Source organism: Entelurus aequoreus, linkage group LG12 (assembly GCF_033978785.1).
Source record: "Entelurus aequoreus isolate RoL-2023_Sb linkage group LG12, RoL_Eaeq_v1.1, whole genome shotgun sequence".
NCBI classification, from domain to species: Eukaryota; Metazoa; Chordata; class Actinopteri; order Syngnathiformes; family Syngnathidae; genus Entelurus; species Entelurus aequoreus.
This window is the reverse complement of record NC_084742.1, coordinates 56855133-56871311: the sequence shown is the minus strand read 5'-3', so window position 1 is coordinate 56871311 and position 16179 is coordinate 56855133. Positions and strand designations below refer to the sequence as shown.

At 42.4% G+C, this 16179-nt stretch overlaps 1 protein-coding gene across 3 annotated transcripts in view; it reads right to left on the bottom strand.

Moving 5' to 3' along the window:
• arid2 (AT-rich interactive domain 2) overlaps positions 1–16179 on the bottom strand; it is a 102615-nt gene that overhangs the window by 25140 nt on the left and 61296 nt on the right. For 2 of the 3 annotated variants that reach the window (XM_062066288.1, XM_062066289.1), the window contains exons 12-17: positions 12528–12606; positions 12309–12443; positions 5393–5592; positions 3121–5273; positions 677–828; positions 451–589 (exon numbers count right to left, since the gene is read on the bottom strand). In XM_062066288.1, coding sequence (XP_061922272.1) covers positions 451–589; positions 677–828; positions 3121–5273; positions 5393–5592; positions 12309–12443; positions 12528–12606 — 2858 coding nt within the window. The remainder of the gene's footprint in view (positions 1–450; positions 590–676; positions 829–3120; positions 5274–5392; positions 5593–12308; positions 12444–12527; positions 12607–16179) is intronic. The other variant, XM_062066290.1, reaches the window with a different exon arrangement.

The following is a 16179-nucleotide window of genomic DNA, read 5'->3' as shown; positions in this document are numbered from 1 at the left end:
TAATAAATCAGAAACTGATGACATAGTGCTGTGTTTTACTTCTTTATCTCTTTTTTTCAACCAAAAATGCTTTGCTCTGATTAGGGGGTACTTGAATTAAAAAAATGTTCACAGGGGGTAGGTACATCACTGAAAAAAGGTTGAGAACCACTGGTTTAATGCATGCAGCGAGGCATCACAACAAAATTAGGCATAATAATGTGTTAATTCCACGACTGTATATATCGGTATCGGTTGATATCGGAATCGGTAATTAAGAGTTGGACAATATCGGAATATCGGATATCGGCAAAAAAGCAATTATCGGACATCTCTACATTTAATATATTTTTCTCATAAAAATATTAACCATCAATATCGACCGATGTTAAATTGTGATTCAGTTTTCAGCCAAATTGCCCTGCCTCTAACTTTTGTGAGAAGCTGAAAGGTGAGCTGCACGTTGTGTACCTGTAGATGCGTGATGAATGACAGTCTCTGCCGTGGAAAAGGATCACATCCCTCCCACTGACAATGGCCTCCGTACACATCCTTTCCACCGTGCTGCGTTGCCGCGTGGTAAAACACTTTCGACGGCGTCTCAAACCACCTTGTAGGGACAACACCGGGAAATGAGGGACACTTTTTTTTTTTTTTTTCTTCCAAGCAATCCTTCAGTGTCTGCTGTGAATCCTACCGTTTACAGGACTGCCAAAAACATTTGAAGTTCTGTCCTGCTTTCCTGTTCTGCTCCGGCGGTGCTGTGGGGGCTTGCTGTGTTGGGGGGAGATGAGGACTGTTGACATTTGTGGGCTGGGTCGAAGGGGGCGGGGATGGGGTAACAGTAGGCTGGAGAAGACAACACAACATTATGACTAATCCTAAACCAGGGGTGTCCAAACCTTTTTTCCATGGGAAAAAAGGTCAAAACATGCGGGGCCATTTTCATATTCAAATCCATTACAATTAAGATTTTTTTTTAACCTTTAGGACTCCCCTCAAGTTTGGTCACGGGACACAAATGTCAGTAATAAACATTTTAAAAATAAGTCTTCCCCCCCCCCCCCAACGCTTACATCTTTGAATAAACTTCAGATCTGTCCATATTACATTTATTTTAATGTCTTATGCCCTTTATCTTGTTTTTAATGGCAAAAGCACCAAATATGCATCACCCCTCAAAATTTTCAAAGTAATATTTGATGTGAAGTAATTGGAGCTTTAAAGGGGAACTGCACTTTTTTTGGAATTTTTCCTGTCGGTCACAATCATTAATTTTTTTAATTTAGCCTTTATTTAACCAGGTAAAATCCCATTGAGATCAAGGATCTCTTTTCCAAGGGAGACCTGGCCAAGAGGGGAGCAGCAAGGCTACATTAAAAACAGTAAACAACACATAAAACATCAAATTTACAACATTAAAATGTATTATGAAAGACATGACCAGATGGATTTTTTTTTTTGCATTTTAAATACTAAATAAACGTAAATAAAAGTCTGCTTTCAGCCGAGCCAATGGGAAGTGCCAACAATACTCCATTTACATTTGGTGACTTGAATATTAACAAGTATTAGTGCTATTGTTATTATAAGCAGACAAACTATTTATAGCGGCGATCACTTCCTGTGTGTCTACGTTTACATCATGAAGTGGTCTGCTGCTTTCTCGCTTCCTGCAAGTTAATTGCAGATCATAAATCATGCATCTCACCTGAAAAGTAGATCCTAATGACAGCAGACATTGTACAGTAAGTGACGTTTTATTATGTTTATTGGCTCTCATGAAGTCTGCAGTGAGAAATAATCAGTGACGAAGAAAAACAAAAGCCAACATTTTGATGCGTTTTTTTAAATCAATGTGCCGCGTATGCCTTAAATGATCAAAATACGTGAATATTGAATGTCATAAATGGTACTACATTACATGTATACTTACATCATGTGTATAAAATGGAGGTGTTTGGATGTTTTTTTAGGGGCTATATAGGCAGGATTGAACAACTTCCATAGGCTCCACTGTAAGCAGACTTTTGATCACATATTTAATATTTAGAATGCAAAAAAATAATAAAAAATAGCCATCATGTCTTTTATAATGATTGGGAGCTATAGGCAAAATTCCCCCCAAAAAGTGCAATTCCCCTTTTAATAGGTCAATAATTCATAACATTGATTTTAAATTGTTCTTTTTGAGTAATGACAGTTTAAAAAAACATCCCACTATAATTATTTGGGATCCAAAAGGGCCCTACTCATAGAAGTGTTAAAAGTATGTCGTACATCATTTTATTTCAATTTTTTAACTTTCAACATTTAAAACTTTGTTTTATGCCCTTCCTTTTCGTCATAGAAAATATGCAATATTTCCCCCAAAAAATATTTCAAATAATTCATAACATTGATTTTTATTTATTATCATTTTTTGAGCAAAGACAGTTAAAAAAAAAATCTCACTAAAATTTTGGGGGACCCAAAAGTGTTAAAAATAAGTTACTTTTTAAGTCTGTAGCTCAACTAAATATATAGCCATCGACTATAAGTTATTATTATTATTATTTATGTTTTAGTTAGTTTATGCCCTTTTTGTCATAGAAAACTTTAGTGTTTTTATTGCAAACAAAATATTAAATATTTTTCCCCCAAAGCTATTTTTAAAGTTGAATATTTGATGTGGAGTAATTGGAGACTTCAAAAAGTCAGTAAGTCATTCTTTTCATTTTTATGCATTATAATTTTTTGGAGCAATGACAGTTTTAAAGAAAAAAACAGCCTGCATGCCAGCTTTGTGTTATCAGAGTCAACATCGTAACTTTTTTCTGTTTACATTTCATCCGTTTGCTCTTTTATTGTAATATTTTGAAAATGTGCCGCGGGCCGTTAAAAAATGAGCTGTGGGCCTCACTTTGGACACCCCTGTACTAAACCAAATACAACTCGTATTTATTGTAGGCTGAGATGTAACTGAAGCGTTCTTGTGGTTTCAGTTGTTCTCTGAGCGTCTTTGTTCTAGGAGGCGTGTATCAGTGAGAGCCACATGGTCTTAACTGGCCTCGCCTTCTTAACCTCCAAAAAGCAAGCATCCATGTTTATAACGGACATATGGACCAACCGGTGGCACACGTGTCCTAAGGAGTGACTCACCGTTGTGCCGGCGGCCAGCGTGGGCGAGCAGTTCCTCTGCTGAGTGGCGTTCTCGATTGCTACTTTGGCTACGGTGCTGGGGTCAGTTCCCGCCGGCACGGCCACCATGGTGGAGCTGTTGCCGGCGTTGTTGGGGTCGCTGATGGTAATGATCCGCACTCCCACTTTATTGGGGATCCCCGAGGACGGGGTCGCCGCCGTACGATCCTCGTTCTCGGCCGGCCGCTTGAGGCCCCGGGCTTCTGAGGCGACACCGTTTGCAGGGGGGAGGGAGGGATTGGGCAGCAGTTGCTGCCTCAGCACAGGCACGGCGTGGCCCGGCCCCAAAGGTCCGTTTGACAGTTCCGAGGGAGGCCTGGTGCCGACGGTCTGAGGTCCGTTGGCCAGACGCTCGGTCTGCTGGGCTTTGGCAGTGTCCTGCTGCAGGGGAGGACTGGGAGCAGGTGGGGCCGCGCTGTGACTCCTCTCTGTAGGACCCACGTCCCCGTTCCCCAAGTACTGTTTGGAAGCAACGTGATTTGGAATGATTTTGTTGATGACCCCACTGTCACCCCGATCCACGTCACACACCCCGTTGACCAGAGTCTTTTTACAGTCGGGGTTCCCCTCCAAAGGGGCGTCAAGTCCAGGGGAGAGGGCCTGCTTCCCATTAGCAGGGGGACTCTCCCCAGCAGGGCCGTTTCGTGCCCCCTGGGTGTTCCCTGAGTGGTATGGAGGTAGATTAGACTCCATGCACTTCTGACCATTTAGCAGCTTGGCACTGACTCCAACCTCGCCGTTACTGGTTTTCCCCTTGGATGAGTCCCCGCCCGGCAAAGACGAGTTTTCCATCACCTCGATTTTTCGCTCATGAATGTGCAACCCGGTCGCGTCCTTGGCCTCCTCCTCCTTTTGACAGATGATCTTGTCGCCTCGAAGCGGATTCGGCGGCGCCGGTGGCACAGTGGGGGCTTGCTGGGCTGCGGGCGCAGTCGACAAGGGAGGCTGGGGGACGCTCGAGGCCACGGCGCTGACCGCAGCGACGGCCGCGGTCGACGTGGTGAAGCCAGTGTTGGGGACCACAGTAAACGTGACTTGTCCAGTCGCCATGGGGGCCTGGATGATTGTCGCCGGACTGCTCGTTGAGATGAGCTGGCCTGGCAAGAGCTGGACTTGACCGGGAACCAGCTGAACGTTGAGCTGCTGAGGCTGCGGCGAGGGGCCCGGGGTGTTGTAGGCCGCCTGGTAGATGACCTGCGAACTGGGGGCTATCGTGCTGTTGGGAGGGGGCACCTGTGGCGCGGGAAGGATGAGCTTCCCGCCCGGCGTTGAAGGCCCTCGCTTTGGAAGCAGAAGCTGTTTGATCAAGCTGGACTCGGAGGAGGTAGGCTGAGATGGAGGAGTTTGCGGAATCATTTGAAGCGCCGTCTGCTGCTGATGCCTCTTCATGGACAGTGCGTGGCTGACGGTCTGGTTTGAGTGGGACGCAGCAGGTGGGCAGGGGCTGGAAGGGGCTGCAGGCTGCCCTGCTATCTGGATAGTCTGGGCGCCAGGAATGGCAGAAGGGTTGGCGAGAACAATTTGGTGTATAGCGGGGGTGTAGACTGGGTTCTGTTGGGGGCTGGGACTGACTATTACCACACTCTGCGCCTGCTGTTGGGGCTGCTGGTTGGTGGCGGCTGCTGGCACAGCGGTCTGGTTTGGCGCAGGTTTTGGGGCAATATTCTGAAATGTGACACGTGACCCCGTAGAGATGGATGACGCTTGGATGGAAGAGGCGGGTGCAGACGTAGCCACGGCGCACTGAGGCTCCACCTGGGGAGACGCTCCTTGTGGTGCCATAAGGGGAGGGGTTTGAGCCAGGGGCGGGTGCTGGGAGATTGGGGGGCAGACCCCTTGCATCCGGGCCGTAAGTATGTGGCCCTGGGGTACCTGTTGAAATAGCGTGACTGGGGTCCCGGTGGGGAGCATGGGGGAGTGTTGCTGAGCGGCGGCCGGGGCAAAAGGGTTCTGGGGGCTGTGGTTCTGGGAGGTCTGGGCTGGTGTGGGGATCTGAACCACTGGACAGGGCCGGACCTGCTGCACTACGGCCTGCGTATTGGTTGGTATTTGCGCCGGGTTGAGGGTAGAACCCGGTGTCCGTGCCATCTGTGGTGTATTCCCAGGAGGTGCCCCTAATCACACAAACACAGCGGGTTCATTTTCAAGTTATCACACTTCCCGATTGCAGCAGATATGAGCATCATTTTAGATGTCCATACCATTTTTACATGCTTCTAATTCTCTTTTCTACCTGGAGATGGAGCCTGGGAGCCTCCGGGGGCATCATGTCGGACTACAGGAGGGGATGCTGCACCTGGCGTCTGCTGCTGGTAGAATAGTTGAACGGGCAGTGGTATCGACCTTCGCCTTATCCCCACCAGGAGGATGTGAAGTGGCCCACCGGTTTTGGTCTCCTCCTGCCGCCGCATTGTATGATTGGGAAACACAGTCCTGTAACGGCAAGGTTATGTTACTATTTCATATTCCTTGGAGGACACCATCTTCTTCAGTTTAAATATGCACTGGCTGTCCGATGTAAGGTTTGATTAGAGACTGAATAATTCATTTCACCTCAAAAAGGCTTGCAAGTAACCTTGTCAATGTTTTTTTTTTTCCACCGCAAGAACTTTAACAGGAACATTCCCCACTTAACCAGGTAAATAAAGTTCCCCCCATGTTTCCAGCAAAAACTACCCGGGTAGATTTAGTTCCTCAGGAACGATATTTAGTTCCTGGTAGCAAAGGTTCCTGGAAACTTAGCGGGGCCGGGCTGTGCAGTCGACCGCTGATTGGTTGAACACGGTTGGGGCGTTCCTTAAACTTAGTATTCTAAGTTTCAGCAGCCATTACCGTATGCGGGATAGCTCGTTTAAACTACCGTAAATTCAGGACTATATGTCGCTATTTTTTTTACCTACACTTTGAACCCTACGGCTTATAAAACGGTGCAGCTATGGATGTTTCTTCGCTGACAACCATAATGCAAATAGTTAAAAAAAAAAAAAAAAAGAAAACAAGCAAAAACACTGAATAGGTGTGTTATTGTCTGTGCTATGGCGCCATCTTTTGGACAAGTTCACTTACTGCAGGTGCTGGATTGCCCTTCTGTTTAGACTGAGCGTTGAACCGGATGTAGAAGTGCTGTTTGGTCTTCTGGTCATCCATCGCGTTTCTACTCATATGGATTCTTAATTCATGACTCCAAGCAAACATTTGTAAGTTTTACAATATAACTAAGACAATTCTTACTTACTAAAGCGTCCCATGTGTGATGTCTGTAGGAGTGTTTTCATGCATATTTGTATGTGCTATACTAATGTAACCAAGCTAGTGTCGTTGGCATTAGCTAATATGCCAACACGTTTACAAGTGTCTGTGTTAATATTATTAACTTACAATGGCATTCTTTGTGTATTGTTTCAGTTTCACAAATTCCTCAGTAAATTCACCAAAACGTCACCGTGGAGTTATTGAGTCTGTTTAGCTGATTGGAGACTGACTAATTTTAATATTTGGCAGTTTGATAGATGCTTATTTGTCGCCATGAGTGACTCATGCCAGTGACCATGAAGTGTACTTTCCAGAGACCACATTCACAGAATTAACCTCTGTAACCCAATCCAAACAACCTTCCCTCGTCATGGCGCCAAAAAAAAAAAAAGATTTCAACTTGCACAAACACAACCTGCTCACTGAACTTTGTTGATATCATAAAAAAACAGCCAACCAACATAAACATTTCAAAATTATACCTATTTAAATCCATTGCCAGGCATGATGGGAAATTGCAAAAAAAAAAACCCACTCTCCACATTTGTCCATTTTTAGTTGCTTGATATTTCTGATTGATAACAAAACTTTAAGGAGGTTGTCCCCAATATAAAGTTCAAGTCCCAACGATAGTCACACACACACACTAGGTGTGGTGAAATTATCCTCTGCATTTGACCCATCCCCATGTTCACCCCCTGGGAGGTGAGGGGAGCAGTAGGGATGATGTTCGTTAACAAATTATCGAGTTCGAGCCCATTATCGAATCCTCTTATCGAACCGATTCCTTATCGAATCTCTTATCGAATCCAGATAGGTTGTTGTGTGTGCACTGAGTTCCAAAAGCCATAGATGTTATATGACTGGGCCGGCACGCTGTTTATACTGTAGCGTCCAGAAGACGTGCACACCAAGTCTGACGCTCTTTTTAAACTTGTATTGAGCAACCTATACTAACACAGCTCAACTTATCTCGTTCCTTCCACACGCACGTCTATCCTCACTCCTCATTTCGGCAACAACAACGCTTCCTCCTCCTTCGCCAATCACCTTACAGGCGTGCTACGTTCACAACAATGGGAATTCTGAATATCACTCACTCAAGAACACAACATCAACCTTAGCAGGTCGTTACACTATGGAGGAAAAGCGGACGTGACTGAGGACAGCATGCGGCCGTTATAGGGTGAAGGTTTCAGGTGAGAGAGGACGCTAAAGGCACGCCCCAGTGAGCATATAGTGCTGCTATGTGCCTTGTAAATTAAAAAATTGCCGACAAACGCATCACCAACATGGACGAGGTGCCGCTCACTTTCAACATCCCGGTGAAGCACACTGTGGAGAAGAAGGGCACCAGCACGGTAGAGAATCGATACGCAAAACGGGGCAAGAGAAGTGGGCTTTTACTGTTGTGCTAGCTTGCTATGCTAATGGTCAATGAGAATCTGGCGTGTTTGATGGAGAACTTGCCCAGCTGTTCATTTTGGACACAGAAGATGAGGACTTTGATGGATTTGTGGATGAGGACTGATCAAAAAGTAATGTGAGTACATTGATAAATACTTCAATAAAGTACAACCCAACTCAGCTTTGCTCCTGCTGCCTTTTTAAAACGGTGTGCATGCATGCTAGCGTATGTTTTAAGCTAGCGTATGTTTAACCATGCCTGCGCCCAAAAATACGCTGCGCCTTATTCATGCGTTAAATACAGAAATAGCACCCGTAACTGACACGGCGCCTTTTAATACGGTGCGTGCTATGGTCGCGAAAATACGGTATAGCGGCTTCGATAACGGGAACCGGTTCTCAAAAAGGGATTCAAATCCATGGAATCGGTTCTTCTCTTATCGAACAATCGGGAGAACCGGTTTCCAACATCAATCTCTAGTGAGCAGTAGCGTTGGCCGCGCTCGGGAATCATTTTGGTGATTTTTAACCCTCAATTCCAACCCTTGATGCTGAGTGCCAAGCAGGGAGGCAATGGGTCCCATTTGTATAGTCTTTGGTATGACTCGGCCGGGGTAGGAGTTCAACTTTCACATACCGTATTTTTCGGATTTTAATATTTGGCAGTTTGATAGGTATAGCGAAATCGCAGTTTTATTCATAGTTTGGCCGGGGGTGCGACTTATACTCCGGAGCGACTTATGTGTGAAATTATTAACACATTACCGTAAAATATTAAATAATATTATTTATCTCATTCACGGAAGAGACGAAGCAAATGTCAGCAATCGTCACACACACGTCAACCAATAAGAATTCGGCGGGGGCGGGTCATGGCAGAAGTGCATTGTGGGTCATGGGATGCTAACTGCTATATGCTACTGCCGTAGCTATTAAAATGGATCATATCAACATTGGCGGTAACTTATAAAAACTGAGAAGGGCTAAACAAAAATGGCACAGAAAAGATAATCATATACTGCAGATTACAAGCTGGACGTAGTGAAATATGCAGCAGAGAACGGCGATCGAGCAGCAGAAAGAAAGGACGCTAGCGGCGCATACCAGGAGCGACAACGAGGAAGAAGATTTCATGGGATTTAGCGATCAGGAGTGACGGATTGTTTGGTAAATGTATAGCATGTTCTATATGTTATAGTTATTTGAATGACTCTTACCATAATATGTTACGTTAACATACCAGGCACGTTCTCAGTTGGTAATTTATGCCTCATATAATAATAATAATAATAATAATAACAATAATGGATTAGATTTATATAGCGCTTTTCTAGACACTCAAAGCGCTTCACAGAGAAGTGAGAACCCATCATTCATTTTTACAACTCATTCATTCTCTGGTGTGAGCGGCACCGGGGGCAAGGGTGAAGTGTTCTGCCCAAGGACACAACGGCAGCAATTTTGGATGGTAAGAGGCTGGGGGCTAACTTGCAACCCTCAGGTTTCTGGCACGGCCGCTCTACCCACTACGCCATGCCGCACCTAACGTACACTTATTCAGCCTGTTGTTCACTATTCTTTATTTATTTTAAATTGCCTTTCAAATGTCTATTCTTGGTGTTGGATTTTATCAAATAAATTTCCCCCAAAAATGCGACTTACATATGTTTTTTTCCATCTTTATTATGCATTTTCGGCCGGTGAGACATATACTCCGGAGCGACTTATAATCCGAAAAATACGGTACTCCTATTATACAATTCTATTAATAATTATCCATCCTTTATATTATAATATGTACACACATAGGTATAGGCTGTATTCATCAATATATACCATATTTTTCGGAGTATAAGTCCATCTGCCGAAACTGCATAATAAAGAAGGAAAAAAACGCATATAAGTCGCACAGGAGTATAAGTCGCTTTTTTTGGGGAAATGTATTTGATAAAAGCCAACACCAAGAATAGACAATTGAAAGGCAATTTAAAATAAATAAAGAATAGTGAACAACAGGCTGAATAAGTGTATGTTATATGAGGCATAAATAACCAACTGAGAACGTGCCTGGTATGTTAACGTAACATATTATGGTAAGAGTCATTCAAATAACTATAACATATACAAACCCCATTTCCCTATGAGTTGGGAAATTGTGTTAGATGTAACTATAAACGGAATACAATGATTTGCAAATCCTTTTCAACCCATATTCAATTGAATGCACCACAAAGACAAGATATTTGATGTTCAAACCCATAAACTTTTCTTTTTTTTTTTTTGCAAATAATAATTAACTTAGAATTTCATGGCTGCAACACGTGCCAAAGTAGTTGGGAAAGGGCATGTTCACCACTGTGTTACATGGCCTTTCCTTTTAACAACACTCAGTAAACGTTTGGGAACTGAGGAGACACATTTTTGAAGCTTCTCAGGTGGAATTTTTTCCCATTCTTGCTTGATGTACAGCTTAAGTTGTTCAACAGTCCGGGGGTCTCCGTTGTGCTATTTTAGGCTTCATAATGCGGCACACATTTTCAATGGGAGACAGGTCTGGACTACAGGCAGGCCAGTCTAGTACCCGCACTCTTTTACTATGAAGCCACGTTGATGTAACACGTGGCTTGGCATTGTCTTGCTGAAATAAGCAGGGGCGTCCATGGTAACGTTGCTTGGATGGCAACATATGTTGCTCCAAAACCTGTATGTACCTTTCAGCATTAATGGTGCCTTCACAGATGTGTAAGTTACCCATGACTTGGGCACTAATACACCCCCATACCATCACACATGCTGGCTTTTACACTTTGCGCCTATAACAATCCGGATGGTTCTTTTCCTCTTTGGTCCGGAGGACACGAAGTCCACAGTTTCCAAAAACAATTAGAAATGCGGACTCATCAGACCACAGAACACTTTTCCACTTTGTATCAGTCCATCTTAGATGAGCTCAGGCCCAGCGAAGCCGACTGCGTTTCTGAGTGTTGTTGATAAACGGTTTTAGCCTTGCATAGGAGAGTTTTAACTTGCACTTACAGATGTAGCGACCAACTGTAGTTACTGACAGTGGGTTTTTGAAGTGTTACTGAGCCCATGTGGTGATATCCTTTACACACTGATGTTGCTTGTTGATGTAGTACAGCCTGAGGGATCGAAGGTCACAGGCTTAGCTGCTTACGTGCAGTGATTTCTCCAGATTCTCTGAACCCTTTGATGATATTACGGAGCGTAGATGGTGAAATCCCTAAATTCCTTGCAATAGCTGGTTGAGAAAGGTTTTTCTTAAACTGTTCAACAATTTGCTCACGCATTTGTTGACAAAGTGGTGACCCTCGCCCCATCCTTGTTTGTGAATGACTGAGCAGATTTATACCCAATCATGGCACCCACCTGTTCCCAATTTGCCTGTTCACCTGTGGGATGTTCCAAATAAGTGTTTGATGAGCATTCCTCAACTTTATCAGTATTTATTGCCACCTTTCCCAACTTATTTGTCACGTGTTGCTGGCATCAAATTCTAAAGTTAATGATTATTTGCAAAAAAAAAAAAAGTTTATCAGCTTGAACATCAAATATGTTGTCTTTGTAGCTTATTCAACTGAATATGGGTTGAAAAGGATTTACAAATCATTGTATTCCGTTTATATTTACATCTAACACAATTTCCCAACTCATATGGAAACGGGGTATGTATATGTTTTTTTCCTTCTTTATTATGCATTTTCGGCCGGTGCGACGTATACTCCGGAGCGACTTATAATCCGAAAAATACGGTACTCCTATTATTCAATTCTATTAATAATTATCCATCCTTTATATTATTATAATATGTACACACATAGGTATAGGCTGTATTAATCAATATATACCGTATTTTTCGGAGTATAAGTCGCACCTGCTGTAACTGCATAATAAAGAAGGAAAAAAACATATATAAGTTGCACTGGAGTATAAATCGCTTTTTTTGGGGAAATGTATTTGATAAAACCCAACACCAAGAATAGACATTTGAAAGGCAATTTAAAATAAATAAAGAATAGTGAACAACAGGCTGAATAAGTGTACGTTATATGAGGCATAAATAACCAACTGAGAAGGTGCCTGGTATGTTAACGTAACATATTATGGTAAGAGTCATTCAAATAACTATAACATATAGAACATGCTATACGTTTACCAAACAATCTGTCACTCCTAATCGCTAAATCCCATGAAATCTTATAGGTCTAGTCTCTTACGTGAATGAGCTAAACAATATTATTTGATATTTTACGGTAATGTGTTAATAATTTCACACATAAGTCGCTCCTGAGTATAAGTCGCACCCCCGGCCAAACTATGAAAAAAACTGCGACTTATAGTCCGAAAAATACGGTACATGAATTAATACACACCCACCCACAGAGTTATCTTGCATGCAGATAGACCATAAGGACTCGCCTGACCCTCATGAATTCATCATTTACTGTGGGGGGGTTAAGAAGACTGACCGTAGACATTTGAGGAAGCCGGTTGAGTTCAAGATGTTACTTCTTCCCATTTTGCTGCACGTGGCCAGGTACTCCGAGTACATGTCTGACCGGGATACCGAGCCCTCTGTGTTCGTCTCAAAGTGTGCGTTGAGCCTGTGGAATGTCATTCCATTTTAGAGGCGGAGCCAGCAAACTTCAGTATACTACAACAATTGAACAAAGACCAGTCTCTCTTACCATTGCAGTGTAAATTTCTCTCCGTCGAGTTCGACGATGCCAGGCGGCGGTTGTGTGGACTGAACGGTCGCCTTCGTTGCTGAGGAGCAGAAAGCAAAACATTTGGTGACGACTGAGTTGTAAACAAACTAATGCCTTTACATGAGTGCTGCAGCACTGAACCACAAGTCATGTAATCATTTCCACGCTCATGCATAATGACATTTGCATCTTCATTGCAAACATAGATATTATTATAAATCACATGTGTCAAACTCAAGGCCCGCCACCTCATTTTATGTGGCCCGCAAAGGCCTGGAATTACCATGCGTCTATTTGTTTCTAAATGTAGTCAACTTTCTATTTTGACATTAAAAAAAATACATGTACTGTATGCAACATCATATATTTTAAACTTAATCTAATATTACAACAAGTATTATAATATCAAACATTCCAAACATCAAAATAAGTACTTAAACATCTCTTTGACTTATAATTTTGAAGCAACTTATCCATGAAATTCTACAATATAAAAATTATTTTTCGGTAAAAAACTGGTAGCTCAGTTGCAAGAATTTTACCGTAAAAACTGTGTAATATTGTTTTGCCATTTACAATAATATACTGTAAAAACATCAACCGTAGACTTGACCGAGAAACAGTGGTACTGTTTTCCAATTCACATTTACAGTATACATCAGACCTGGGCAATTATTTTGACTGGGGGGGCCAAATTTAGAGAAAGAAATGTGTCTGAGGGCCGGTATATCTATTTTTAGGAACACTAATACAAAACCTCACAATAATGTCTGATTGAATGCTAAAAACGTTTTGACAGACCGCCTTAAAAAACGGAATGGAATTTTAAATTTTTCTATGAACGATAAAACACTGAATATTGACAACATCTGAACTTTGTTGTGAAAATCTTCTTCCACGTCTGTCCCTGACACCATACTTGCGAACCTTGAGACCTCCAATATCGGGAGGTGGTGGTGGTGGTGGTGGTGGTGGGGGGGGGGGGGGGGGGGGGGCTGTATATTTACAGCTAGAATTCACCAACTCAAGCATTTCATATATATATACCGTATATTACCAAATAGACGCCCTTGTGCAAATAGACGCCCTTGTCCTAATAGTCGCCCGGGGTCTGAGCCCATTTTGTGAATTAACAGCCTCTTCCTAATAAACGCCTATGTCCAAATAGCCGCCCATGGGCTGTTATTTGCATAATTTAGATTAAAATCATATTGATTTAATTTTCATTAAACCCAATTTATAAGCTAAAAGGAAAAGCAAAGGTGCAATAATTCTGGTCATTACGGTAACAGCAGACGTCACGTGGGGATTCTGGGTAATCAACATATTGCAATAGGTCACCGCATATAGCGTAACACACAACAAACCCACGAGGAAAAGTTTCAACATGGCAAGCAACAGTAGCAGTGAGTTGAATGAACAGGATACCGGTACACCACAACTGATGGACGGGAATACTTTAAGGGGGAAGAAGAGAACGTTTGACTTGACTTAAAGTTCAAGCTAGCGATTGTGAAGTATGCGGAGCAGAATTCTGATTTGGCAGCGGCCAGGCAGTTTAACGTTGACCCAAAACGTGTACGAGAATGGAAACAAAAAAAGGGAGAACTACTATCTCTGTCGGCAATCGATGGAAAACGCCCCCCCCCCCCCCGGATGGAGGTAGGAAGAAAGTGAGCGACGAGCTAGATGCTAATTTGTGTCAGTGGATACATCACGTGCGTGGACTGAACCACCGTGTGTCCCGCAAAATGATCAGCATTAAGGCAAAGGAGTTGTATGTCACCGCGAGTGACACCGGGGTGGTGTTTGGTGCAACAAGTGGCTGGCTTAATGGTGTGTGTGTGTGTGTGTGTGTGTGTGTGTGTGTGTGTGTGTGTGTGTGTGTGTGTGTGTGTGTGTGTGTGTGTGTGTGTGTGTGTGTCCGTGTTGCAAACAGTAGCCATAGCTGAATGTTGCTTTCTGGTATCCTACAAGGTGTGTGGGCTGACGGTGGCAGCTGATGGGAGTGAGGACCAGCTCATTTACTGCTTCAAGGAGGGACAGCCATGTCAGGCAGGCAGAGAGATGCTGTTGAGGGCTAGACAGCAGGCTGCTGCTGTGCTTCAGGAAGAGGAGGAGAGTGATGAGGAACAGCAGTTCCTCAATGAACTTGTAATTGAAAAGGAGGATGATGATGAGGGGGGTGAGGGAGAGGAGGAGGAGGAGGATGATGAGTGGGGTTGAGTTGTATTTGGGGTTGCATTTGCTGCAGTATTATTGTTTTGATGGTTTTATAGAGTACTTGGTACCATAATTGTATTTTTCCTGTATGCTGCTTTATTTAAAACTTGGAGTACTGTAGCCTTTATTTTATGTAAGTGACAGTATTATTGTTCTGTTTTGATGGTGTGTTTTTTAATACTTGAGTACTTGGTACCATAATTTAATTTTTCCCGGTAGGCTGCTTTATTTAAAAAGTGTATTTATTTTTAGTATTGGTAGTCTATTTGACAATTGTTGCAGTACTGCCATGTTGAGGCCTTGTTGATCTCTTGTCTTTTGATAGTCTTGTTTTTTTGTTTGTATGTTTACAATAGCTTTTACATTTAAAATTGTTTGTACGAAAAAAAAATACTGGACAGTAACCATTGTAACCAAATAATGGCCTGGTGCAGGCTGGTGCAAAAATAAATAAAAGCCTTGTGCAAATAACCGCCCATGTCCTAATAGCCGCCCGGGGTCTGACCCCATTTTGTAAAATAAACGCCCGGGCTACTATTTGGTAATATACGGTATATATATATATATATATATATATATATATATATATATATATATATATATATATATATATATATATATATATATATATATATATATATATATATATATATATACTTGACTTTCAGTGAATTCTAGCTATATATATATATATATATTTATATATATTTATTTTATTATATATATAAATAAAAGAAATACTTGAATTTTAGTGTTCATTTATTTACACATATACACACACAACACTCATCTACTCATTGTTGTACTTGAAAGTACAATGCTTTGTTAAGGGTTGAATTGGCCATCCTCTTTCTATTCTCTGTGACTATTTTTCTAACCATGCTGAACACCCTCTCTGATGATGCATTGCTGTGTGGCACGCACAAAAGTGCTTTCATCAAATGCACGAGAGTGTGGAATCTTCCATCTCTCCCTAGCATGGCCCAAAACTTTGTCCAGTTTACATCTGCTGTGACAACTAGAAACACACGAGCCTCCACCAGGGGGCATTGTAGCGTACCCAGATGTAAAACCTCTTTTGCACAATCAGCCTTTTCATATAAAGCCATAAAGGAATGGAACGACCTCACAACAAACTTGAAAAGTCTAACAGATTACTCTTCATTCACAATTGAAGTTAAAAAGTGGCTTTGGAGCAATTAAAGCTGCTCACACGGTCACTAAGATGGGCATTATGTTTGACACATCAACCTAATGTAAATGTGTATTATATTTATCCATGAGAGCATTTTTTATTGTAAATTGTGAGGTGTGTCTGTTAAAATCATGGTTGTTTTTACAAATGATGACAGATGTGAACAAAAGCATGTATTGTCTTTGTGTGATGATGTAAATGAGGTGTGGTTGT